Source organism: Rhineura floridana, chromosome 1 (genome assembly GCF_030035675.1).
Source record: "Rhineura floridana isolate rRhiFlo1 chromosome 1, rRhiFlo1.hap2, whole genome shotgun sequence".
Classification (NCBI taxonomy): domain Eukaryota; kingdom Metazoa; phylum Chordata; class Lepidosauria; order Squamata; family Rhineuridae; genus Rhineura; species Rhineura floridana.
Genome location: NC_084480.1, coordinates 12,386,045 through 12,409,410, shown reverse-complemented (window position 1 = coordinate 12,409,410; position 23,366 = coordinate 12,386,045). Strand labels below are relative to the sequence as shown.

General features: G+C 48.0%; 1 protein-coding gene across 3 annotated transcripts; it reads left to right on the top strand.

Annotated features, from left to right (window-relative positions):
* The first annotated feature begins 325 nt into the window (after positions 1–325).
* On the top strand, positions 326–15,134 carry LOC133375622 (Golgi-associated RAB2 interactor protein 4-like). Of its 3 annotated transcripts, none has more exons than XM_061607411.1 (9): positions 326–647; positions 747–1,014; positions 1,645–1,739; positions 3,729–3,769; positions 4,078–4,118; positions 6,786–7,861; positions 9,445–9,488; positions 9,604–9,701; positions 14,722–15,134. In XM_061607411.1, the coding sequence occupies exons 1-9, from the start codon at positions 532–534 to the stop codon at positions 15,121–15,123; spliced, it is 2,181 nt and encodes a 726-aa protein (XP_061463395.1). In that variant the 5' UTR covers positions 326–531; the 3' UTR covers positions 15,124–15,134. The 3 variants fall into 3 exon arrangements, with proteins under 3 accessions (XP_061463395.1, XP_061463396.1, XP_061463394.1); XM_061607412.1 differs by having other exon boundaries at positions 1,642–1,739; positions 14,725–15,134; XM_061607410.1 differs by having other exon boundaries at positions 1,642–1,739.
* Positions 15,135–23,366: the final 8,232 nt, after the last annotated feature.

Here is a 23,366-nt window from a genome sequence, read left to right as displayed (position 1 = left end):
GCCTCTCCCAGCCCTGTCTGGAGATGCTGGGGATTGAACCTGGGCCAGTCTGCGTGCAAACCAAATGCTCTGCCACTGAGCTATGGCCATGCCGCTGTTGGTTGGGCAGTGGCCTATATGCCTTAAAGGAGCCACTTCTGTTGCTTCCACCAAAGCCCATATAGACAGCTGTTGCCAGGCAGAACAGACAGTGTTGGACTAAACCGACCTGTGGCCTATCCTGATATTAAGGCAGCTTCATGTGATTATATATGAGAGGGGGAAGAAACAAAGGCTTTGATGGTAGGCTGAAGACACTCTAGGCCTGAAGAGGCGTAGGAGCCACAGTGCAAGGAACAGCAAGGAAGGTCTACTGTCAGCCAGACCCTGCATTGCCCAAATGATTTCAGATGCTGTAGCTTGTTTGGGGCTCCTATTGCCACAGCTTTTGTTCCATTCTTAGCAGACTCCCCTCCCCTCTCCTCTCCTCTCCCGCAGGTAACCAAGAGGGGTGAATACGTTGGCATCCACAACCACCCCAATCTAATCACCATGGGTGTTTTAGCCAGCAGCCCATCTCTACTACTTCCTGACCTGATGATCATTGCCCGAGTAAAGAAAGGTGTCAAAACCACAAAGGCAACGGTGAAAGACCTGGAGATCACTCGGTGAGATTGGTGCAGTCCCCCATTCTGCCATCCCTCACTTTCCCGGGAAAACCCCACCACCTGGGAGGTTCCTAGGCTGAGTCCTTCCTTCCCTCACAGGTTGATCCCTCTACACCTGGTGGAGATTTTTGTGCATAACGTGAATGAGCGACAGCTGAAAGTAAAGTTGGCAACAGGGCGAAAATATTATCTGCAACTCTGTGCCCCCAAAGGGGATGAGAACGTCCTCTTTGAGCGCTGGATTCGCCTTGCTTACATGTTGCACGTGGCCAGCGGCAGGATCAGTGATCCAGTCAGCTTCGCCTCTAAGGAATCGGGGCTTCACACGATATGGAAGAGTGCTAGCTTGCGTGCTACATCTGAGAAGGTGAGTCTCATGAAGCAAAGCTACCCAAAAGCCTTCCTTCTTTGTCCTTTACCATATCCGCCTGCCATCATCACGCTGCTCAGTCTTACCCTAGCCCCTCCCCCACCTCTGGCATCCCAGCTTGTCAACAAGCCTGTGTGGAAGGATCTTCTATTTCACTTCTCCCAATTTCTCATTTTCCCAAGTTTTGCCCTTTAAAAAATTCTCATGAAAATTCATCAGCAGTTTGGTGTGATTTCCCCCCTAATTTCCCCCCTCCTTCTCTTTGTATGCAGTTTTGACTTATGAACACATTTTTGCAAGCAATTTCTCCCATTTTTGTATGTTATGTTCACTAATATATTCATTGTTATGCACACTTTCCCGTCAGATGCATTTTGATAAACACGGTCTGGTTGGACAACTGCATTGCCAAATTGGAATGAGTGCAAATGGCAATGGAGGGCTGTCTTTCAGTTCTTGTACTGTTTCAGAAATTGCCAGTTTGATTGATTTGCCTTTCAGTGTGAACAGAATCAAACTTCTCCCCCATCCCTACCCCAGACACATCCCCCGCCCTCTCGTCCCTCCCGGCCATCCTTACTAGACCATCCTTACACATCTGCATGACGTGCTGTGTTTCTCCAGCAGCCTTGGCTCCCAGCCATCACGGGTGCACAGTCCGCGGAAAAGCTGAAGGAGCAGCTACGTCAGGCCAGCTTGGCCAGGAGCATGTCAAGATCCACGTACGTACATGCTGTGCTTTGGGTTGAACAATCCTAAGCGTTGTCTTGTTTGAAAATAACGCAAAATAATTAATTTACTGTTGTTGGTTTTGGCAAAACATCATGCGGATATGAAGAGAAACAGAAAAGAGCAGGGTAACCCCTGAGAGATTAGTCTATTGAGGTAGTACTAGCCGGGGTCTACCCTGTTATGTAGCAACAACGCATCTCTTTTCCCTTCACCTTGCATCTCAGTGCAGCTGCACTGGAATGCAGAAGCAGCTGAATTTTCATTCATTCTCTTTGCACTGGCTAGCTATATTGGCTGTTTAGGGGGAGGGGGAGGAAGAGCTTGGGGGTTGCCTAGCAACCGCTCAGGTTCCCCCCCCATGGTTGGCCCAAAGCCAAGTGCTTTCCCCATATAGCCCAACAGTCCCTATTTACCAGGGATTGCCCTTTTTTCTTGGTTTCCTGGTCCTTGGTAAATCATTGTGCCTATTGGGGGGGCATTTTTAGTACAAATGGCTAATCATTCTTCAGGGTTCAGCTCCTTCCTTGGGGTTAAATGTCTAGGTGTATATATGTTTACGTACTGTGTCTCTGGTACACGTGAATATCTGGGCTCCTGCTGGGAGGAAGGGCAGGATATAAATCAAATAATAAAGAAATAAAATAAGCCATGGCCTCCCCCAAGACACCATGCAGGGCTCAGTCTCCCATTTCATACACTGCAGCCGCTGTATTTGGAGCTGTTGGTAATGCATTGTTAGACTACTAAGTTTGGCTCTGTAACTAAAAGAACAAACACCATTTGGCTTTCAAGTTGGTGGAGATTGGGATGGGGGGGATTCGATCCATTTTGCATTTCAAGGTGAAGCTATCAAATTTGCACTTTCCGAAACAATATGAGAACCCAAATACAGCCCTCCTTCGAACTTTACACTTATCCAAATTTTGCCATGGAGTTCTCCAACCAAATAGTGTTTACATAAATTAGGGGGAAGTACACATAATAATTGATATATTAGTGAAAATGACGTACAAAAAATTATTATATTAGGCAAATTTGCTTGCAAAAATGTGTACATTAGTAAAACTAGTATATAAAAATGTGTTATAAATTCATACCAAAATACTGATAAATTTTCATGAGGACTAAAAAGAAATTTACAAGTTCCTACAGATATGTGGAGAACAGAAGATGCCTACGATAAAAGAGCTACATTGGCTCCCAGTTTGCTTCCGTACAGTTCAAAGTGCTGGTTTTGACAGCCTTGAAAGCCTTAAATAGTTTGGGACCTAGGCATCTGCCTGCCTTCCCTTCATTAGTCATGTCCATTGCACAAGAGCCAGGGAAGAGGGCCTGTTCCAAGTGCCTACTATATCTGAAGCCTGATTGACGAACACTCGCAACAGAGCCTTCTCTGTTGTGGCCCCTAGACTATGGAATGCTCTCCCCTGTGAGGTAAGATCAGCTCCCTCTCTGCTGAAGACCCATCTTTTCATCCAAGCATTTGGTTAAAATTTTACTCTTTCATATTGATGTGTTTAAGAATTTTATGGATTTGTTTATGTATGGTTCTTATGGATTTGTTTATGGATTTGTTTATGTATGTTTTTATATTTTTATTCTGTATGGTTTTATGAATACTTTGTATTTTTAAATCTATGTAATCCACCTCAGGACCTACATTCTGTGTGAGAGGCGGACAACAAAAATATATTGTTGTTGTTGTTGTTATTGGAAAAATAAGAAATTGATAGATCCTTCCATTTCTAGGTGGCGGCCAGGCTACTCCAGCATAAATTAATTCACACATACAGAGGTGGAGACTGAATCTTGAACAATGTGTAATTGGAAGGGGAGGCCTTGTCAGCGACCTTTGCGATGGAACTAGGGGTGTTACAAATATATCCATGTTTCCACCTGTGAAATGAGAAATTGATTCCGCTCTGGCCAAACTGTGGCAGTTGTGTGGTCAAATTCTCATCCACGCCTTTCCATTTCAGGGAAAGTGACCTTGCTTCACAACACAGCATCCTCAAATCAGGTAAGGATGGAGGCACTGAAGGCAAGGCCATGCTCAGGTTAAACTTCAGCCCTGCTCCCTGATATGTCTGAGGTGGGCACAAGAACAGCCCTCCAGCCAAACATCTCAGCACGGTGACCCCAGTCTTGAGATGCCAGGATGACATATCTTGGAGCCTTTTATACAGCGGAGTGTCTGAAGTAGCTGAGTGGGACAGCAGGGGTGCATCCCCCCTAGAACCAGGTGCCTGTCTCTACAGACCACTGACAGGACCCTTTGCGGCCTCCACAGCTTTCACTCCCTTCCTCCTTTCCTCTTTATTTCAAAAGGTTTTGCTTCTCAAGGATCAGTTGGAATCTCACCCCAAAAGGTAAGGAGACTGATCTTTTCCTTCTCCAGCTCTGTAGATCTTGTTATCTCCCAGAGAACCCAGTGGCTGGGCTTGGGATACCTTATGACACACAGGGCATTTTCCCAAGGTGCTAGTCCCTGTCAGCAATTTTCTTGACTTGCAATTTGGTTGACCTGTGTGGTCGGAAATGTGAGAAAGGGGGAGGGAAGGGATGCAGATTGAAGGCAGAATCGCAAGGGGGGGTGGAACTGGTGATTCTAGAATGCCCATTTGTGAGGGGAGAAAGACATTTGACCCAGAAGGCAGAGAACAGGAGTGGAGGGACTTGCACAGGAAAGGTCTCAGGTACCATTCTTAAAATCAGAGATGTGGGCTTGTGAGCCTTCTTTATCTAGCATATTTCATTGCTCACTTTCAGCTTAACTACATATTACGTATTGACACCTGGTTAATACCAATGTGTGTTTCCCCTGCACCTAGGATCTCCTGGTAACATGTCATTGGGAGGAGCATGAAGCGACATTCATCACATAAGCATCTCCTTGCTTCCCCTCAAGCAGCAGTCAATGAAGGAGAGCCAGCGGGCCAAGGAGAAATATAAGCACATTCCACTGCTTTCCCTTGCCAACTGCCCAGTACTAGGGGGTCTACAGGGGAAGATGTGGGTCACATGATGCCCACGCATTTCCCTATAATGTGCACTTGGGCCTCAGCAAAGCCAGGAATCTTGGTTCTCAGTCTTTCAGCTCTACACCCAATAGAACAGGCCTGGCTAGCTGGCAGGCTTTAACCCCTCTCCCTTCTCAAAAAGAACCCTCAAGGTCCAAATATTTCCCTGCATTCCCTATTTTGATGAGCCCAGGGATGGGGAACCGCAAACCTCTGCAGCCTTTCGATCTGTCCTGTAGACTGTCCTCCTTGGCCTCATTCCTTCTCCTGTCTTCCGCTGGCCACATGCCCGCTGCTGTCCTTATTGGCTTCCAAAGCATCCCCTGCCCCTCACCTTTCCCATCTGAAAGGGGAAGGAGGGAGTGCGCTTTGTCAGGAGTTGACACCTCAAGTCACTAGCCACTCATTTCTTCTTGTTCCCAAAATGCAATTTATTTATTTAGAAGCATTGAGAACATCTGTCCTTAGATCACATCTGCATCTTATGCTTAGGTTATTTCTACACAACTTAGGGCACTTCTAGATAGGGGCTTAATATTGTAAATGATTTTTCAGTTATTTCAAACTGGTTATTGGCAACAGTTTTTTTTTTAATTTAGCAGATTTTCCCCAGAAAGGGTGAGTCTGAATTAAATAGGGAAGAAAGACAGGCTGGCAAGTTGATACCAATGACATTGTATGGACATTGCAGAAAATATTGCATGAATGAAGAACACCCATCCCACAATAAACATTTGGAAGCACTCAACTAGCCATTCCTTTTTCTCTGGGAATTATGGTTGTGTGTGAAGGGGCTGGGGTAATCAGAATTCTCAGCACCTTCAGCAAACTACAGTTCCCAGGGTTCTTTGAGGACAGCTGTGACAGTTACATACTTATAAATTCCATTGCCTTTCCTCTCTGTGGAAAGCCAGAGGCTGAAAGGAGAGCCAAGTTTCATCACAAGAAATCAAATGCCGTCCATGTTCTGGATTCCATATTTGAAAAATACTTTTATTATACTAACCAAAATATCAAAAAATAAATAGTATGCAAGTTTTTGAGTTGTCCAGAACACAACACAGACTTAGGGGCTCATCTACACGGCGATTTAGTGTGTGTGTGGTGCTGCTTGCATCCCCTTGTAATTTGCATGGTTCACATGATGTTGCAGGCAAGCAGAAGTTATCACACAGTTTTCCTCTTTAAATCCGTATTAATCCAATCCGCTGATAATGTGAAGAGGAAAAACCATCTCAGCTGTGCTGCGCTCCTCCTTGTAGGTGCTTTGCTTCAATGTTTTTTAGTGGGTGGGCTCTCTTATGCCCCATCTCCTGCTTCCTCTCTCTCTGCCACCTGCAAAAGCTGCCCCAGCTGCTGCCTATTTTGCCTTTCACTTACTCCCCAGTCTGCCTTTCACTCAGGCTTGACAATGGAGAAGGGGAGGGGGTCTAATCAGTTTAATTTTTTCTTGTCAATTGCATACCAAGGCACTCTCCCAGCTTCAGCCTTGAACTGGAGGGAGTAAACATCTAAAATTAGAGGGCAGGGCTGCAAGGAAACAGCAACACTAATCCTTCCCAGAGGAATGCCTACTTGTGTGAATGGAAAACAGCAGATTGGAAGCAACCATTGAGCAAAAATGTAGACCTTGAAAATCTATTACGACTGTAAAAGCAGCATCTTTAGTACGAAGTTAGGCTCCCGTGTGAATAAGCCCTAAATGATAAACCAAGAGATGGGGGAAGAGGTGGGGGTCCATGTTCTGTATTGCAGTAGTAAAATTCTTTGATTCCCTGTCCCCATTGTCTAGTGGAGTCTCCCACCAAAGCAGTGGGCAGAGCTCTGGGACCACCAGTCATCAGAATCCTAGCCCTTCTGCCTTCCTGTATGAGTTCAGAGCTCTAGTTCATTGAGAAGTGGGTGGGCCAAGCTTTCTTTGGAAGCAATGCTATGGTAATTGCATTTATCTTTCATTGATTTCTGGGAATCCATTCCCCATATATGCCAGGATATTTTACCCTTCTTCCTTTATAGGAATACACTTCCAGAGAACAGTCTCAGTCTTCTGCTCCCAAGTTGATGAGCAAGAGTGCAACTAAGCAGTCACCAGGATCCCAGGTTGGCCTTTCCGGATTCCGCAGACCTTCCGAATCACAGAAGCAATCCATGCTTAAGCAGGTTTCTCCTCACTCCTTCCCACGATCTCGAGCTTCAGCGGGAGCAGGACCTTCTCAGCCATTTGCCGTGTCTGAGGCAGCACGTCCCTCCATTCCTAGAACATCATTAGAATGTGAACCTGAACCTGTGAAACTACAAAAGAGCAAAAAATCCAGATCTTTGGTACAAACCCTAGCCACTACACTCTCACAAGAGGACAGCTCCGAGACACACAAGGAGAAGGAGTCTGCTGCCAAATCTCTGGACAGAAGTCCTGGCCCATCAAAGCCAGTCACACCTTCATCACGACAAGGAAGAAAAGGCCCAGCTTCCCAGAGCCCTTCCACAAAGCAGAGTCGGCCTGCATCCGGAGGTGTTTCAACAAAAGCACCAGCAGCCAGTCCGGCCCCCAAATCCCGTGCCTTAGAGGCGGCGGGTCCGTCAGATGCATATGATGTTTCAGTGGCTGCTGGACCTTCTGAAGTGGGTGCCAAGTCAATGGCAGCTGGCCCATCCAGACCAACCAGTCAGCCAGCTCAAATGACTTCTGAGAAACCTGCAGCCGCAGTTGCTCCTTCTGAGCCAGGGAGTCGGGGCCAGGAAAGTGCCGCACATTCACAGACAACAAATGTGAAATCCAAGGAGCCTAGCAAGGCACAGAGTAGCAGGCCACAGACGTCTTTAAGCCGCTCCCCAAAGAAGGGGCGCTCCACTTCTTGGAGCCCATCACGGAAGGAAAAGAAGTCTGGGCTACAAGTCCACAGGACAACAGCATCAGTAGCAGTGGGGCCTTTTCAACAAGGCTGGAAGACTGTGGGTGTGGGGCCCTCCATGGTGGTTGGCCTGATTACAAGCAGGCCCCAGAGCGGAGCACTGGGAACAGATAAAGAAAGTAAAGATCTAGCCAAGCAGATCCAGCCAAGCAGTGCTGCAGGGAAACAGGAACCCCCCAGGTATGCTGGCTGGGAGAACCAAGTGGCAGATGTTCAGGGTGAGAAGTACAGTCTCAGCAATTTGGGTTGGGCAAGATAAGAGAACCAGCTGCCTGGTGCGCTTCCTTTGAAGCCCAGCTGAACAAAGGCAAGCAGATCTGTTAGCATCTCTGGGATAAAATGCTCAAATGAGTGAAGAAGACAAGAATGTCATATTCTGTGGGGTGTGAAGTGATCGACTATAACCTTGTCAACCAATAGCTCCAAATGAGATGGTGGGAGCCTAATTTATACATTACCACAGTTTTGTGTAAATTGTTTATCTACAGTCCAGCTCCACACCACTTTGCTTGGATAGAATGAGTGCCAGGAACCTTTGGCCCTCCAGATGTTGCTGAACTACCATGGGCATTGGCCATGCTAGGTTGAGCTGATGGGAGTTGTAGCTCAGCAACATCTGGAGGGCCAAAGATTCCCCACATCTGGGACAGAAGAACTCATGCGGGGAAATGAAGCAATTCCTTCCCATGCCAGCACCACCCTTTCAAGGAAGCTTGTATGGAAATGAACCACATAATTTCCCCCATCCATGTCGTTCCTCCATCCGGACAGAAGGGCTGTGTGGGAGAAGCAGCTCTCATGTTGCTGGGCTGGAGAGTTAGCAGTTCCTGGGCTGAGGAACACCAACTAAAATTCTCTCACTTGGCTACTGGCTCAGGAGGAATAGGGCTCCTCCCATAGCTGTGATTTTGGACCTGTGCAACTCAGGTCCATCCCTAGGTGTTATGGGAAATATACAGTTCTGCAAGTTTTAGCTGCAAAGTATGCATATTGCTCTCCTGAACTGCCTAGATATCAAACTAGAGTTAGTGGGCATGTTGTGCTTAGTCCTCCTGCATGTTCTTATTTTTTAAAAATGTTGCTCCCAAAGCACTAACCCCAGAGTCAGGTTAAGAAATCTTGAGTATGAAATCTCAAAAGGTGGAAAATGTAATGCATTTGGGCTTTTTAACTGTTCACCTGAGCCCTTTTCAAATGTTATTTTGTTGTTATATGCCTTCAAGTCGATTACGACTTATGGTGACCCTATGAATCAGTGACCTCCAGTGGCATCTGCTATAAACCACCCTGTTCAGATCAAACGTTATACAATGCTAAATTAACGACAGGGGTGCGGGAGACGAGCTTTGTAACCTATGCATGTTCATTAGAATCTGTGAGAGAACCTCACATATGCAGCTGTCCATGTAGGAGGCCCTCTCTTCCTATGATCACAAATCCTGCGCATGCGAGGGTTCTCTAACAAAGACACATTGTGGCAGCCTACTGCCATAATGTCCCCCATGTTCATACATTCCTGTTATGTATAACTGCTGACTCCATTAGTTAAGCATGCCATCATATTTTTTTCTAACTGCTGCATCCATGAGACCTAGAAACATACTTCTTCCATTTAAAACATTTGATTCCTGGGATTCCAGGCAGGGCCAGGAAGTGGTCTCGGGTACTATTATGAACCTTGGAATAACAATAAAAATCATTAGCTGTGTTTTTATTCTGAACTCCTTTAACAAATTAGACTAACTGAACTTGTATCTAAACAGGAGCCAGATGTCCAAGAACAAACTGAAAAAGGCTCTGAGTTCAGGTAGGAAGAAATGCCAATTAGATGGCCTATATGAATGCTTGATTCCCATATCCCCCACCACCATGCCCCTGGCTGGAAGCCATGTCGCTGGCTAATTGCTCCATTTGCTTTGCAGCTCGACAAAGAAGCAGCCTTACTTTTGTAACCATCTATAGTGTCCTGTCCTCATCTATGCAGAAACTGAAACTGTCAAAAAGCAGGGAAGATTCTAAGGTACTGGGGCAGAGCAAGGGTGCGGTTTGAATGAAACATTTTGTGAGTCAGAGATGCTCTTCTGGTGCATCTGATTGTCATATGCTTCCCTGTTCCTCAAATAAGATGGCAGGTGTGAGGTCAATAGGGTGATCTTCTCTACTCACTATTCACAACTACAGCTGGTTCATAATTGCATGTACATCATTATTTATTTATTTATTTATTTATTCAATTTATTAGTCGCCCCTCTGGCTGGTTGTCCAGCCACTCTGGGCGACGTACAAGATAAAAAACAATACATTAAAACGTTAAAATTTAAAACCATAACAGTAAAAACCTAACCCAAAAGCCTGCCTGAACAGCCAGGTCTTCAAGGCCCGGCAGAAGCTCATCATAGAAGGGGCATGGTGGAGATCATTTGGGAGAGAGTTCCACAGGGTGGGGGCCACTATTGAAAAAGCCCTCTCTCTAGTCCTCACCAGTCTAGCTGTTTTAACCGGTGGGATCGAGAGAAGGTCTTCTGAGGCTGATCTTGTTGAGCGGCATCCCTGACGATGCTGGAGGCGCTCCTTCAGATAGACTGGGCTAAAACCGTGTAGGGTTTTAAAGGTCAAAACCAACGCCTTGAATTGGGCCCGGTAAACAACCGGTAGCCAGTGCAACTCCTTCAGCACTGGAGTGATGTGATCTTGCTGGTGGCTGCCTTTAATCAGACGTGCCGCCGCATTCTGTACCAGTTGCAGCTTCCGGACCGTTTTCAAGGGTAACCCCACGTACAGCGCATTACAGTAGTCTAGGCGAGAGGTGACCAGGGCATGTACCACCGGTGGGAGCAGATGGTTGGGAAGGTAGGGGCGCAGCCTCCGTATCAGATGGAGTTGATACGGCGCCGCCCGGCTCACAGCCGAGACTTGAGCCTCCATGGACAGCTGGGAGTCAAGAATGACCCCCAGGCTGCGGACCTGGTCTTTCAGGGGCAATCGTACCCCATTGAGCACCAGGTCCACATCCCTCAGCCTTCCCTTGTCTCCCACAAACAGTACCTCGGTTTTGTCAGGGTTCAGCTTCAGCTTATTCCTTCCCATCCAGCCACTCACCGACTCCAGGCACTTGGACAGGGTTTCTACAGCCAACCTCGGTGAAGATTTAAATGAGAGATAGAGCTGCGTGTCATCCGCATACTGATGACATTGCAGCCCAAATCTCCTGATGATTGCCCCCAGCGGCTTTATATAGATGTTGAACAGCATCGGGGAGAGGATGGAACCCTGTGGCAACCCACAAGTGAGAGGCCAAGGATCCGAGACCTCATCCTCCAATACCACTCTTTGGTACCTACCAGAGAGGAAGGAATGGAACCACTGCAATACAGTGCCCCCCATGCCTAACCTCTCCAGGCGGTCCAAGAGGATCACTTGGTCAACGGTATCGAAAGCTGCTGAGAGATCAAGGAGGACAAGGAAGGTGCATTCGCCCCTATCCCACGCCCTCCTCATATCATCTACCAAGGCGACCAAGGCTGTTTCAGTCCCATGTCCAGGCCTGAAGCCCGATTGAAATGGATCCAGATAATCCGCTTCCTCCAAGTGCGCTTGCAACTGCTTTGCCACCACCCGCTCAACCGCCTTGCCTAAGAATGGCAAATTTGAGACTGGGCGAAAGTTGTTCAGATCTTGGGGATCCAAGGAGGGCTTCTTTAAGATTGGTTTTATTACTGCCTCCTTGAGCGCTGATGGCATTACTCCCTCTTCGAGAGATGTATTTACCACCATCTTGATCCCCTCACCCAGTCTATCTTTGCAGCTCATAATGAGCCACGATGGGCAAGGATCGAGTAAGCAAGTGGTTGGCTTTAAGGTTGAAAGCACCTTGTCCACTTCATCAGATGGAAGAAGCTGGAACCGATCCCACACCACCAGAGCACCACTGGTCACCTCTGGCTCGCTCACCGTGTCCACAGCGCACGGAATAGCACTCTTAATACGATCGATTTTCTCCGCAAAGTGTTTAGCAAACTCGTCACAGGAGGCCTTAGCATGTTCCATTGGTTCCGGAGCAACTGGACCGACCAGGCTCCAGACCACTTGGAACAGTCTCCTGGGACAGCACTCTGCAGATGCAATAGAGGCACCATAAAAATCTTTTTTTGCTGCCCTTATTGCCACATGATAGGCTGCCACAGCCACTCTAACATGTGTCCGATCATCGTCAGAGCGAGATTTCCGCCACCGGCGTTCTAGCCGTCTCACCTCCCGCCTCAGAATTCGCAACCGTGGGGTGAACCACGGTGCCATCTGAGCTCTATTCAGGGGGAGAGGGCGTTTCGGAGCCACCCAGTCTAATGCCCCGGCGATTGCGGCATTCCACCCCTCCACCAGGGTCTCAGCCGAGTGGCTGTGTGCATGCTCCAGAGAGTCCCCAAGCGCATTCAGGAATCCATCAGGATCCATCAGACGCCTGGGGCGGACCATCTTAATAGGTCCTCCACCCCCCCGGAGGGTTTGAGGCACCGAAAAGTCCATCCTCACCAAGTAGTGGTCTGACCATGACAAGGGGGTGATGGATGTACCCCCAATTTTCAGATCACTCCCCTCCTCTCCCGAGACAAACACAAGGTTGAGTGCATGACCGGCTACATGGGTGGGCCCCATTGTAATAAGGTGCAGCTCCCAGGAAGCCATGGTTTCCATGAAGTCCCGAGGCGCCCCAGTAAGGATGGCCTCTGAATGTACATTGAAGTCCCCCAATACCAGCAGGTTTGGGGACTGTACACGCACAGCCGAGACCACCTCCAGCACCTCGGCCAGGGAGTCCGTCGTGCAGCGGGGTGGACGGTACACGAGCAGAATCCCTAGACTGCCCTAATAATTACTTGATTATTAGATCTTGAAATGTCTTGGCTTCCATCAAAGAACCCACATTTTAGCATGTGTTTTTAAATTGCTTTTTTAAAAAATGTGTTTTTAAATTTGTATTTGTTTTTAATGTTTTTAATTGTTGTAAACCGCCCAGAGAGCTTCAGCTATGGGGCAATATACAAATGAAATAAATAAATGGGAACAGTAGTTTAAGGGAACTGACCTCACAGACCTACAATTCCCATTACCCTTAAATAATTATCTATATCTACAATTGCCATCACCTGTAACAAACTACAGTTCCCAGGATTCTCCATTAAAGTGTTACAAGAGTGCTTTAAATGTATTATGTTGATGTGACATCAGTGCTTGATGGATGACATCAGAATGTGTGTTTGAGATGACAGTGGGCAATGTAGACATTCTGTCATTGGTGTTTGATCTATGATAGCCCCTACACATGTGCAATCCTTTACTTGATGGTTCATATATGAACCAGCTCATAGTGCAGAATTCTTCTATGCCTCAAGGATGCCTTCTTTCTTCTAGAAGTTTCTTTCTGCATTTCTGCACCATGGTAGCTCCAATGGAGACTTGCCCTAAGGTGATGCTTTTCAGGCCCCCTCCCAAAACCACATTCCAATTCCTTACTCAGTCTATTACTCCGTTTATAGACACATATCTGTTCATGCAAATGTACACCTATTCTTACACCTAACAACATGCAAATACACAAACCCCAGCAAGGTTTGAGAAAGAATTCAGTTCCAAGCCTCAGCTAGGGTATATGTGAAGAAATAAGATAAGAGAGCCTCTGAGCATATGTGGAATCCTTTTTGCCACTAACCTCACCAGTTTGGGATTCATTAGCCAGCATGATTTGTGGGTCAAAGGGCAGGTTTGAGTCCTAGGATTTCTTTACCCTTTCTTTCCAAATTTAAACCCTGCCCAGTGGTGTCAAGGATTGTCACTGCATAATACAAATTAAGACCTTGTGCTTGAATTTTGGACAGCCCTATCAGAAGGGAGAGGCAGTCTCATAGGGGTGCTCAAAAGGGAGGGAAGGACTAATTTATGTTGTGAAGATTGCCCAATCCATTCTGACCAATGCTCTTTCTTAGGGGCAAAGGGTCTTTCTGTGTCTTATTCTTGTACACCCTTGAACACAACACCCTCAAGAATATACTTTCAAACATTTAGCAAGTGTACTAGAATAAGACGCATTAAAACCCTTTGCTCTTGAAGAAGAACTTTGGTCAAAAAGGATTGGGCAGTCATCACCACAAAACAAATTACTACTTTTAAAGCACCAAGTTGAGGCTTACCTCATCTCATGCTCTAGTGCAGTATTTCTCAAATAGTGGGCCTCGACCCACCAGTGGGCCTAGGGCCACTTTCAGGTGGGCTTCAGTGCCACAGCCTAACTAGTGCCTCTTCACTTGCCTACCCTGCACCCTAGACATGCCACATAGCCTTTTGGTTGGACCAATGCCAGAAATGTAAAGGTAGCTGGGAGACAGAGAAGTTGTGGGGAACAGAAGGGAAAAAAGGCCTCTCTCCGCAGAAGGAAAAAGACATGAGTGGAACATGAACAGGCAGGAGGGATGAAAGAAACTGGCAGTTGGGTGTGTGTGGATAAGGTACATGTTAAGTGGAAGAAGAAATTATAGGAGATGGGTAAAAATACTTTGAGAGGCATGGGGGGATGGGATGGCATGGAGAAAATATTAAAAATATAAAAGAAAAAGCCCTTTAAAGCCACTGAACTGCAAATTCTGAGTGAAACAGGGAGGCTGTCACAGTAGCTCGAGCAAATACCTGTACTTAGGAAAGCAGAGCTATGGAACTCCCTGCCACAAGGAAAACACTGTGGCAAAGAATTTAGCAATTTTTCAAGATGGTTTAGAGATCAATAGAAAATGATATCAGTAATTGCCAGCTGATTATACCAAACTTCATCTGCCACAAGTCTCTGACTGGTTCTGCCCCTGCACCACCATTTTGTGACTGGTGGGCTTCAGTAATTTTCAGTCACCTCAAGTGGGCCCTGGGGGTGGAATGTTTGAGAACCTCTGCTCCATTTTTTTAATGCTGTCCCCCCCACCAAGTTTTCTCCTGCCTCTCTTATAGCCGCCCATCTCTTTTTCCCCACTCTCTTCTCTCTCTTTGCTCTTCCACAGCAGGTGGCTGTCAAACCTTCCAAACGTGTAACAATCTCAGGCGTGATTGGCCCATCAGGGAAAAGTGTCCCGGAGGAGAAGAAGGAGGAAGAAGAGGCAGGAAATCCTGAGCTCCACACAGTTGACAATCTGAGGATGGATGCAGGCTCCAGTGCAGCAGCTATGATGGGGACAGATACAGACCGCCCACCCCCACAGTCCCACGCTTCAATGGGAGAAGGCGCCGCTGAGGCAAAGAGTCCTGCAGTTGGGGGTGGCAACTCAGAAGCAGCTGAATTCTCAAGGCCAGGCAGCCAGATCATTGCCAGGGAGCCTGGTGTGGCAAACGTGACTTCCCAGAAGTCTGACCAGATCAAGGATGTGGGACAGCCCAGCACTCCCCGCCTGGAGGATCAAGATTAGGGTTGCCAGGTCTCCGGTTTCCTGCCGGAGTCTCAGGGGTAAAGGGGCCGTCTCCGGCCTCCGGCTATACTTCATTTAAAAAGGTGGATCTCCGGCTTTTCAGCGGCCCCCTCAGCCACGCATGCGTGATTGACACACGCATACGTTGGGCTGTGGCTGGCCGCCTTCCCGCCCTTTCTCAGTCTGCTGGGGACTGCAGACACAGGAGGACGAAGCGGCTGCCAGCAGGTGCCTCAAGAAGACTCGAGCTGCCGCCGTCATTGCATGGAAGCTGCCTTGGCACTGGGTCGACAAGCCGAAAGGAGTTCAACGAGGCTAAGTGCGGGAGAAGGAGAAGGGCACGCACATATACACAAGAGCCTTCCCCATCCCGAAAGCAGGCAGGGGCTCCCGGCCACTTCCCTCTGCCCGCTGCCGAGCGGTCTGCCAGCTCTGGAAAGGACGGATGGCCGCTTCACCCCTCATGCTGTGGGGAACCGGCTCCGGGGCTAAGAAGGAGCCGGCTGGCCGGCCTCCACTCCTGCTGAGGCTGGCAGGCCGCTCGGCAGCGGGCAGGGGCTGCTGCTGGGGGGGTCCCTTCAGGAAAGGTGAGGAGCAGGCTCCGTCCTCCCCCCCGAGGCTGGCAACGGCCGAGGCGCCTCTCCCAAACCCAAGCCTCCACCCCGCCGCCCGCTCTTCCCCTCCTGGGCGCGCCGGGCCTCCGCCTTCTCCTCGGCCCAAAAAAGGCAGGGCGGGCGGGCATGTGCCTTCTGCCGCGTGGGCTGGCGAGGCCGAGGTTGGCGCTCGGCAACCCGGAACTCTGCGCGAAAGGCAGCCGGCGCTTGAAGCTGGTCGCAGGTGAGAGGAGGAGGAGAAGGACCGCCTTGGGCCTGTCAGCCGTTTTCCAGGAGGGAAGTGGCCGGGAGCCCCTGCCTGCTTTCGGGATGGGGAAGGCTCTTGTGTATATGTGCGTGCCCTTCTCCTTCTCCCGCACTTAGCCTCGTTGAACTCCTTTTGGCTTGTCGACCCAGTGCCAAGGCAGCTTCCATGCAATGACGGCGGCAGCTCGAGTCTTTTTGAGGCACCTGCTGGCAGCCGCTTCGTCCTCCTGTGTCTGCAGTCCCCGGCTGACTGAGAAAGGGCGGGAAGGCGGCCAGCCACAGCCCAACGTATGCGTGTGTCAATCACGCATGCGTGGCTGAGGGGGCCGCTGAAAAGCCGGAGATCCACCTTTTTAAATGAAGTATAGCCGGAGGCCGGAGACGGCCCCTTTTTCCCTGAGACTCCGGCAGGCTGGCCACTGTGAGAACAGGATGCTGGACTAGATGGGCCTTTGGTCTGATCCAGTGGGCTGTGCTTGTGCCCTTAAAGATGCATGAAGTGGATTCCCCTGAACTGGCTTCTCTTGGTTGATCCTCCCCTTTTCAGAATTTGATTTTTTTTAAAAATACAGTTGAATGAAATAGTTATGGATTTGTTTCTCTCCTACTGCCAGTGTTTAATAAAGTGTTAAAAGAAAAATACAAAGCTATGAGACTTTTGTTAACCAAGAGCGCAGGAAGCTGCCTTAGGCCGACACAGACCAATGATCCGTCTAGCCTCTATTGTTTACATTGATTGGTGGAGATTCTTCCGCATTTCAGGCAAGGGTCTCTCGCTACTGGGAAACAGAGATGCAGGGATTGAACCTGGGACCTTTACCATGCAGCATAGCTGCTCTGCCACTGAGCTATGCATGAGCTTGGAAAAGTTACTTTTTTGAACTACAACTCCCATCAGCCCAATCCAGTGGCCATGCTGGCTGGGGCTGATGGGAGTTGTAGTTCAAAAAAAGTAACTTTTCCAAGCTCTGGCTATGGCCCTTCCCCTCAAAATACAGGCCTATGAGAGTGACTTACACTGTGTCAGACTCTCCATCCATCTAGCTCGATGCTGTTTACACTAGCCAGCCGTGTCTTTTGGGCAGGGGTCTCCCAGTCCCATCTGGAGATGCCATTGTAGATTGAAGCTGGGACCACTGAGAGTCATCCCTCCCCCCCAAAATGGGTGGCCCCCAACCTTGCATGGAGATGCTGGCAATCAAACCTAGGTCCTTTTGCATGCAACGCCTGTCTAACACTTGCAGTTAGACATGAAATTACTTCACATGCATTAGTCTATTGTTACAAGAGCCTTTTGAGATTTGGGCCACATTCACACACATACATACACACACACACACACACACACACACAATGGACTGCCTTCAAGTCAATCCTGACTTATGGCAACCCTATGAATAGGGATTTCATGGTAAGGGCTATTCAGAGGGGGTTTACCATTGCCTTCCTCTGAGGCTGAGAGGCAGTGACTGGCCCAAGGTCACCCAGTGAGCTTCATGGCTATGTGGGGATTCGAACCTGGTCTCCCAGGTCATAGTCCAACACCTTAACCACTACGCCACACAGGCTGTCCGGCCACATTCACACTGTACATTTATTCCACTATTATTCCACTTTAAACAGTCATGGTTTCCCCCAAAGAATCCTGGGAAGTGTAGTTTGTGAAGGGTGCTGAGAGTTCCTAGGAGACCCCTATTCTCACACAGCTACAATTCCCCAAGTAGTTTTTTTCCAGAGAACTCTGGGAATTGCCGGCCTGTAAGGGGACTATGGCTTTCCCAACAACTCTCAGTATCCTTCACAAACTACACTTCCCAGAATTCTTTGGGGGAAACCATGACTGTTTAAAATGGAATAATAGTGGAATAAATGTACAGTGTGAATGTGGCCTTGGTCAGAATTAATAACCCCTTCAAATCTAGGAGTGTGGCTGAGAGAAGGTGTGTTTCTGGTTCGGGTGGGAATTAAACATGTGGGAATTGCTCACACCTCGGCAAGAGTCAAACAATACAGTCATCCTCACTATACATATTGTTATGAGCATGGGGGGGGGGGTTGGAAGGGATGATTTCTATGGGTCACCTTTCCAGCCTCCGATTTGGAAGCCTTGGAATGAGGAACTTTCTGCTGGTCAAATGAGTCTTTTGTTAACCAAATAGATTGGCCAGGTAAGATAATGGGCCGATCAGTTGCCTAGCAACGGTGAATGGGCCAGGAAGACCCCTTTTTGTCATTTTAAACTCTGCAGGAGAGCCTCCCCCCCTCTCCTGGCAGCTAGCAGAGGTGTGCTGGTAGTTTTAAGTGTGTTCTAGAGAATGGCTGGGGCTGCAGGCACGCAGAGAGGCTGGCTCTCTGCATCATGGCTATAGGATGCCCCGTACCCAGATGGAAAAGCTGGATATTAGACTGCTGCTGCATTGAACCCCTCCATCCTTAAGCTCAGGTTGGAATGTGTGTAAATAAATAAACCATATTTCATAAAGACAGCGCAGTCTCCGCTGACCTTCTTCCCAGAGGAAACCAAACCCTGGAGAGACGCAGGGACTCCCGTCATGGCTTCCCCCAAAGGATCCTGGGTAATGTTGTTTCTGAAGGGTGCTGTTCGGAGAACCCTATTCCCCTCACAGAGCCACAGTCATCAGAATTCCCTGGGAAGAGGAACTGATTGTTAAACAACCCTGGGAATCATAGCTCTCTGAGGGGAATAGCGGCCTTCTCACGACTCTCAGCATCCTTAACAAACTACAGTTCCCACGATTCTTTGGGGGAAGCCATGACTGTTTAAAGTGACATGATACTGCTTTAAATGTAAGGTGTGACTGGGGCCTCTGCCTGCCTGCTTTCTTAGTTACAACCAGCCCAGGGGGATGGTGATGGCTGTCATCTTCTCCTTCTCCTTAGCCTTAGAACCTAGCAGGGAGGAGGATGGAGACAAAGCTAGAATCAGCCAGTTCTCCCTGCCTTCTGCTTCATCAGTCCCAATGAGCACCAGTCACCAGTGGTTCCCATTCCTCAATGCAGGCACAACCTTGCTTTCTCCTGCCTGCCTTTTAAAAGAAGCTAACCACTGCAAACTGAAAGCACTTGATGATCTTGATGTTCACGCCTCCAGCACGAGCCTTATTTCTGGAATTTTACTCTGGCAGCCCAAGATAAGCATGGACATCCATTCAGATGCTGCTGCTACTGTAATGTAAGGTTGTGATGCTGTTCCCTATACCAAAGAAGCGTCTGTTTACCAATGTAAATATTAAGTGGAAGTTCTGGCAATATGTTGATGTTGCTGTCCATCAGTGCACCCAACAGTTTATAGACTGTCATAAGCAAAAAAGTTGGCTCCCTGCTCCATAAGAGGGTAGCAATTTAAATGTTGGCAGTCTTGAGCTGGTGCTGTAGTTCTGTGGATGTGGCTTTTGTTTCACTTGGGGAAGGAGATTTAAGGGCTGAAGCCAAAGGTTTTGTAGGAAAAAGATGGGTTTTGAGGCAAAGAAAGTGTCTGCTACACTTTGACACAAAGAGTAGACATGCTAGAAAAGTATGAAGGTACTTAGAGGAGTTTTGGGGAGGGCCATACAGAATCCTGGTCAGGAGCTTGTTCTCCTGGTGCGCTACTTCGAACAACAGGTAACAGGCCATCTTCAGTGGCTTGTCGACTATTCCAACTGGCGTTTCCCACCCTCTTAATCCTACCTGTCAGGACAGACAAAAGAAAGTACTTCTTCACACAGCGCATAGTTAAATTATGGAATTCGCTTCCACAACAGGCAGTGATGGCCACCAACTTGGGTGGCTTTAAAAGAGAATTAGACAAATTCATGGAGGATAACAGTGTCACGGGCTACTAGCCATGATGGCTATGCTTTGCCTCCGTAGTTGGAGGTGGTATGGTTCCAAATACCAGTTGCTGGAAGCTACAGGTAGGGAGTGGGCTCTTGTGCTCAGGTCCTGCTTGTGGGCTTCCCATGGGCAACTGGTTGGCCACTGTGAGAACTGTTGGACTAGATGGGCCTGATCCAGCTGTAGGGCTCCTTTTATGTTATTACCTGTCTTTTACCACACTGTGGTTTCTGAAATGCTTCATAGGATGGGTAAGAGAGAAGGCCTGTTCACATGTTAAACCAAACCCACCTATGAGCTGTCTCTCCAAATGTTTGAGTGTTTGAGTGAAAGAATGTGCGCTTGTTGATTTGTACAGCTCAGTGATCGTGTGCACAGATAGAGATTGTACACTTGTTGAATGTAATGTGTGAACACCTCAAGAATCAGAAGCATCTGTGAAGCAAGGGAAAAGCTCCTTCCTTCCTTCCTTCCTTCCTTCCTTCCATTTGGGTAGTCCTGTCCATTTTCTCTCTTCTCATTCTTTTCCTTCTCGTTCATTTTGGGCCATGCAGGCTCTGTTTTGCATGTGCTTTTCTCTGACTTCCATGCGCCTCTCTCTCATAAACTCTGAGTTCTTTCAGAAAGTGGCTTGAGGAAAAGAACAGAGAAAAGGGGTGAGTGGAGGTTGAGGGCTGATGCTTGCCAAGTTCTGTTGTAAGAGAAGAATAAAAGTCCTTTAACTTTCCTAAACATCTGTCTACATTCATGTGGGCTAGAAACTTGCTTGTTATTTAAAAGGAAAGGAAAGCCTGACTTCTTGGAAGCCTGGTGGACGCACCTTAGATTCTGTATTGAAATACCGTGGCTGTTTATCTTCTGCCTTTGTGGGTAAGACTTATTTTGCTGCTGAGCAAGAGGACAGCAATGTCCTCCTTTAGCGCTGTCAGAAGCAGCATGATCTGTGGCACCAGCCTGGCAAAGGCTGATCTGTGTCATTAGTTAACCTCGATATTTTGGAATAATGTGACTCTCACATGGCATTTTCTGAGGTTCTTGGCTCGCATTCAGCATTTTGGTTCCTCATCTTTTTTTCTTTCTTTCAAAAAAGTGTTTTCATCAGCTGGGGAAGTGTTCCATGATGAAGCAAGCCAAACATATCTGCAGAGAGGGTGGGAGGTTGTTTATTGTAAGTAATTTTATCTTGCCTGTCACAGCAGCGTCCAGGTGGCTTATAGTAAAAACATTACAAATACAGTGAGACTTTAAAAAAAACTCTAACAAGCAATAAAAGCTACAGAATAAAACAAGAAACACCCAGGAAGTTGGCAGTTAAAGGGCAAATAAATAAACTAGCAATGAAAACAGGGTGCTTTTAAGTAAAATGTATGGGTTGGATCCGAAGGGGCTCTGCAACTTTGAGGGGAGTGTGTCCTGATTTTTGCCAGTTCCGCAGCCCTCCCCCAGACCTGTTCTGGAGGGGGAGTAGGGGGCAGCAGCTGCGAAGGGGCGGCAGGGAACTGCTGTCCGCTTCCAGTAGTTAAGATCGAGCTCCTTTCTCATGTTTGAAGATTGAATCAGTTGTTATGGAATGCATATTGCACAATGATTCACACAGACCTAGTGCCTGCTCCTTCAGAATGCCTCTTGAAATGAACGTAAGAACACAGTTTTCCATCCAAGATGATATTGTCTCTTAAAAAGCACCCGTTGGCACCAGGGGATGTCAGACTTCCCCATCTACTCCCATTTCGTCCTGCTTGCCTGTTAGGTGAACTGCCAGTGCCTCCCTCCAGTAGTTCCCATGAGAGGTGCAGTGGATGTTGGGCGGAGAGGGGCCAGTTTCAAGTGAAGTGGCCCTGTGTGCAGCTGCCTTCTTGAGGAAGCCTTTGCCTGGCACCTACTTGTGTTATCTTGCAGGCAAGCTCTTTTATTCTCCCAGACGTTCTGCATATATTAAATACACAAGAGCTGAAGAGTGTAGAATCATAGAATAGTAGAGTTGGAAGGGGCCTATAAGGCCATCAAGTCCACCCCCCTGCTCAATGCAGGAATCCAAATCAAAGCATTCCTGACAGATGGCTGTCCAGCTGCCTCTTGAATGCCTCCAGTGCTGGAGAGCCCACTACCTCTCTAGGTAATTGGTTCCATTGTCATATGGCTCTAACAGTTATGAAGTTTTTTTCCTGATGTCCAGTCGAAATCTGGCTTCCTGCAACTTGAGCCCATTATTCTGTGTCCTGCACTCTGGGACGATCAAGGAGAGATCCCAGCCCTCCTCTATGTGACAACCTTTCATGTACTGGAAGAGTGCTATCCTATCTCCCCTCGGTCTTCTCTTCTCCAGGCTAAACATGCCCAGTTCTTTCAGTCTCTCCTCATAGGGCTTTGTTTCCAGTCCCCTAATCATCCTTGTTGGCCTCCTCTGAACCTGTTCCAGTTTGTAAGAAGAGCTCTGCTAGATTGGGTCAAAGGCCTGTCTAGTCCAGCATCCTGTTCTCGCAGTGGCCAACGCGATGCCTATGGGAAACCCGTAAGCAGGGCATGAATGCAACAGCACTCTCCCCTCTTGTGATTCCCAGCAACTGGTATTCAGGTGCATACCGCTTCGTGACATGTGCTTAGTAGCCTTATCACCCATAAATTTGCCTAAACTTTAAAAAAAGCCATCCAGGTTAGTGCCTCTAGATAGATCCTTTGGGAGTGAATTCGTTTGGGAGTGTGAAGAAGTACTTCCGTTTGTGTGGAGGATAAGGCTGTTCAAAGCTTTATGATAGCACTCCAAGTACATGAAAGGTTGTCACATAGAGGAGGGCCGGGATCTCTCCTTGATCGTCCCAGAGTGCAGGACACAGAATAATGGGCTCAAGTTGCAGGAAGCCAGATTTCAACTGGACAACAGAAAAACCTCCTAACTGTTAGAGCCATATGACAATGGAACCAATCACCTAGGGAGGTAGTGGGCTCTCCGACACTGGAGGCATTCAAGAGGCAGCTGGACAGCCATCTGCCGGGAATGCTTTGATCTGGATTCCTGCATTGAGCAGGGGGTTGGACTCGATGGCGTTATAGGCCCCTTCCAACTCTACTATTCTATGATTCTAAGCTACTAGCCCCAATGGATGTGTTGTGCCTCCACTGTTGGAGGCAGTGCGCTTCTGAATGCCAGTTGCTGGAAACCTGAGGAGGGGAGAGTGCTCTGGTGTTCAGGTCCTGCTTGTGGGCTCCCCATTGGGGCATCTGGTTGGCCACTGTGAGAACAGGATGCTGGACTAGATGGGCCATTGGCCTGATCTGGCAGGGCTGCTCTTACATTTTTTCATTGTCTATCCTGAGTCTTCCAACATTTAGCTTCTTTGGTTGACCCCCGGTTCTGGTATGAGAGAGGAAGAAACACGTCTCTGTATCCATTTTCTTTTCCTCTTTCTCCACTACCTTTTCGAATGCTGCATTTGCTATTTTAAAGATTGCTCTAGTGTTCTGTTAAACCTTACTTTGTACTGCCCTTGGAACAGGTAATGAGGGTTGGGAGGCCATCCTCTAAAACAGGGGTGGAACTCATCCAGC

Excerpts from the sequence above, each read along its gene's own strand:
- LOC133375622 (XM_061607410.1), top strand. The coding sequence starts at position 532 with ATGGGTGTTTTAGCCAGCAGCCCATCTCTACTACTTCCTGACCTGATG. Across the intron at positions 4,119-6,785 it reads TTGGAATCTCACCCCAAAAG|GAATACACTTCCAGAGAACA; the intron begins GTAAGGAGACTG and ends CTTCCTTTATAG. Across the intron at positions 7,862-9,444 it reads GGGAAACAGGAACCCCCCAG|GAGCCAGATGTCCAAGAACA; the intron begins GTATGCTGGCTG and ends GTATCTAAACAG.